The 3,840-nt window shown below is 35.4% G+C and overlaps 2 protein-coding genes across 4 annotated transcripts in view; both read left to right on the forward strand.

Annotated features, from left to right (window-relative positions):
• Nucleotides 1-2,948, forward strand: part of LOC107705157 (ryanodine receptor 1-like) — a 35,038-nt gene extending 32,090 nt beyond the window's left edge. Inside the window, exons 5-9 of the mRNA XM_016508354.1 lie at nt 656-730; nt 827-905; nt 1,984-2,096; nt 2,189-2,288; nt 2,848-2,948. Of these exons, the coding sequence (XP_016363840.1) occupies nt 656-730; nt 827-905; nt 1,984-2,096; nt 2,189-2,288; nt 2,848-2,948 (468 nt within the window). The remainder of the gene's footprint in view (nt 1-655; nt 731-826; nt 906-1,983; nt 2,097-2,188; nt 2,289-2,847) is intronic.
• A 166-nt stretch (nt 2,949-3,114) lies between these two features.
• Nucleotides 3,115-3,840, forward strand: part of ryr1b (ryanodine receptor 1b (skeletal)) — a 95,259-nt gene continuing 94,533 nt past the window's right edge. For all 3 annotated transcript variants that reach the window (XM_016576168.1, XM_016576235.1, XM_016576095.1), the window contains exon 1: nt 3,115-3,231. In XM_016576168.1, the coding sequence (XP_016431654.1) occupies nt 3,134-3,231 (98 nt within the window). In that variant the 5' untranslated portion in view covers nt 3,115-3,133. The remainder of the gene's footprint in view (nt 3,232-3,840) is intronic.

Genomic DNA, 3,840 nt, shown 5'->3' on the forward strand with positions numbered 1-3,840 from the left:
TATATATATATATACATAATCTCCTTTTGTGACCCAAAAACGGATTTGGAGCAACATAAGGTTGGTAAACAATGTTCGAATTTTCTTTTTTGGGAGAACTGTCTCTTTAAGGACTGCTATGGTGTGCTCTCTCTCTCTCTCTCTCTCTCTCTCTCTCTCGTTTATGTAATCATACTCATTAATAGTATGAGACTATAGACAAAACTCACTAATATCAACAATAATCGTGTTCTCTTGCTTTTAATCCTTTCTGGATGTTGAGAAAAGGTAAGCCGTCCACAGGATGTGTTTGTTGTCCTCATGGCGGCTGAATGTGACCTTTGACCCTTTGACTCTACTGTTCATTGGTTGTTTCTGTACTTATGTATGCTCTCTCCATAGTACTGTAACCCACTTCCTGTGAATGTGAACTTACAGTATGTAAAGAAAATCTCTGGAACTTTATTCCTCTGTCCATTCATAACAGTTTTTGTTTTCAGTTTACCTCTTCTTATGTCTCACTGGTGTTGCCATGTGAAAACGGCGGAGCCCTTTCCTATGTAAAATGCTGCTGTTTACCATCCAATGTAGTCCACTTTGCTGAGTCCTTACAGCACTATTTGAGTACAAAGAAGTTGTTTTAACTTTATTTTCTCTGTTGTTCCTCAATCTCCAGTCATTTCAGGGAGGGGGACACCGAACGCTGCTCTATGGCCACGCCATCCTCCTGAGACACTACCACTCTGGCATGGTGAGAGATGAATGACGGGTCCTTTTCAATTATTTACTGATGTTTAATGTGACAGCGCTAATTTTAAGGAGACATGTTTTTTACCCTGAATTATAGTATCTCAGCTGCTTGACGACATCACGTTCACTCACAGACAAGCTGGCCTTTGATGTGGGCCTGCAAGAGGATTCTACAGGTACATGTAATCCACTGTTGATCGATAATAATAATATTAATAATAATTATTATAATAATATATTTTTAGTAGTGCTAGTGGTTTATTATGTGTTTTGCTGGTTGTATTTCTTTTTCTTGAGCTTAACAACAACTACATAATAATAATAATAATAATAATTATAATAATAATAATTAGGGATGCACCGATACCGATACTGGTATCGGTATCGGGCCCGATACTGGCCTCCTGTACTCGTACTCGTACTCGTTAAAATGCCTGGAAAAAGTGGTATCGGTGCATCCCTAATAATAATAATAATTATTATTATTATTATAGTTGTTGTTATTATTATTGTATTATTATTATTATTATTTATTTAGTAGTACTAATAAAATACAATAAATTAAACAATAATTATAATATTATTATAAATCTATTATTATTAATATTATAAATATATTTTATCTTGTTATTATATGTACAATCATAAATGACAATAGCATTTGAAATATGCATAATTTACATTAATAATATTATACGAACAGTCTTACACTTTACAACTGTAAAATCCAAAATGCAAATATAGCTGGGTTGACGGTAGCAGCCAGTAGCGTCACATTTATTGACAGTTCACTATCAAACCCCAGACTTCAGGGATTCAAAAAGCAACAACAATGCAATGTCCAATCCCACTATAGAAACCCAGGAAAAAGAGTATTGTCTGAACAGTGTGAACCAGATGGTACTCCCAGATGGTCTCTCACCGTCTCCTCCACAGTCTGCAAATGGCACATTTATATCACCGTGAAACACACTGAGTGCCGGTGCACCTCAATGACAATCAGCTCTCTGGCTATGCACACTTGAGAATAATCAAAGAGGGAGAGAAGAAAAAAAAGACAGACAAGAACACCCAACACACAAACAATACCCACACATGACACAAACAAAAAGTCATCACAACAGTCACATTGTCTTATTAAACCTATATTTGTATGCATTTGGTTAGGTTATAGCAGAATTTGTAATAATATGTGTTTTGAATTGAATTGATTTCTTTTTACTGGACAAATTCTTTGCATCTCTGTTTGTTCAGGGGAAGCATGTTGGTGGACCATCCATCCTGCATCCAAGCAGAGGTCAGAGGGTGAGAAGGTCAGGGTAGGAGACGACCTGATCCTGGTTAGCGTGTCATCAGAGAGATACCTAGTAAGACTTTTTAGATCCTTAGTGACCTAATAATAATATCAAACATGATTCTCTGTGCAGCTGACAGCTGGTATCTGTGATAACTTTTGCAGCATCTGTCGTACGCCAGCGGGGACCTGATGGTAGATGCCTCCTTTATGCAGACCTTATGGAACATGAATCCAGTCTGCTCAGGCTGTGAGCTGGCAGAGGGTAAGTGTTCAGCAAATACAGAGAATTCCCAATCCAATAATCACAAAATGTTCTGAAATATCTCTGTAATTTGTAGAGATAATGTAACCTATCTGACTGTGTTCAGGTGCCTCATTTATAAAGCGTGCTTACGCTCAGATTTGATCTTAGAGTGTGCGTACGCTTAAATCCACGCCAACGCTCATCTTTGTAAAAACTGGCTTTGACGTGGAAAAGTGCTTAGCGTCACGTCAGGGTCTGAGCAGACGCACGCACTTTTTCTTGTTCGAGTACTGCAGGTTTTTGGAAATGTAAGCTGTTCTTGCAGCTCGCTGTTCTAAATTAAAGAATTTGGATGATGACTGCGATCTTTTACATGTTAATAACATTTATTAGGAGTCGTTTACAAGACAGAGCTAAAACCATTCAGCTGTTCGCAAGTTCAAGATCATTGGCGATTCATAGATTTCACATCTGAAAGAGAGGCGTACGTGCGTTTTCTGATAAGATCAAATTTAAGATGGCTTCTGCGCAACGTTTTATAAATGAGGCCCCTGGTCTTTATATTTGCTCTTTTCAGGGTACTTAACTGGAGGTCATGTCTTAAGATTGTTTCATGGTCACATGGATGAGTGTCTGGCCATCTCAACACCTGATCAGGGAGAGGAGCAGCGCAAGTAAGAGAAGAATATATATACATATATATATATATATATATATATATTACTGTACTGTTGCTGAGCTACAAACTACATGACACCAACTCACACACCTGATGTGAAACTGTTGTATTCCTTATGATCTTACATTTAATCCAAACTCTTTCTTTATCTTTCTCTCAGGCCATATTACATCAAGAGGGCCACATGGATGATGCACTGACTTGCTCTCGCTCTCAGATGGAAGAGTCTCAGGCTGCTCGTATGATCTACAGCACCACGGGCCTTTTTACACAGTTTATCAAGTACGACTGTACATCACATACAATCTAACATTCATTTATACTGTATATTACTGTCACTGAATATTGTGTAATACTTTATAGGCAGAATAAGAATTCGGTGACATTCTATTGTTACATTTATTGTTTGATAAAAAAAACTAAAAAAAGTGAAAATATAAGCAATATGACATTTAATTATGCATTACTTTGGTGCAGTTTTGGTGTGTTTTTTTATCTTAATTTTTTAAATAAAAGAGTACTTTTATTAAGCAAGACATTAATTAAAAACATTTTAATTGAAAAATAAATAATTAAATTAAATAAAAATAAAATTCTGGTCTTTTGAACTGAAAATTAACATGGTTCCCACAAAAATATTATATATATAGCTGTTTATATGTATGTATATGTATTATATGTATAACTGTTTTCGACATTGATAATGTTTCTTGAAGCAGAATATTAATTTATTTCTGAAGGATAATTTGATGTGAAAATTGCATGTTACATTTTACATTACATTTTACAGTATATTAAAATAGAAAACAGTTATTTTAAATTGTAATAATATTTCACAATATTACTGTTTTGTTCTGTATTTTTGATCAAATAAATGCAGCCTTGGTGAGC

This window comes from Sinocyclocheilus rhinocerous, unplaced genomic scaffold (assembly GCF_001515625.1).
Source record: "Sinocyclocheilus rhinocerous isolate Xijiao unplaced genomic scaffold, SAMN03320098_v1.1 scaffold130, whole genome shotgun sequence".
NCBI lineage: Eukaryota > Metazoa > Chordata > Actinopteri > Cypriniformes > Cyprinidae > Sinocyclocheilus > Sinocyclocheilus rhinocerous.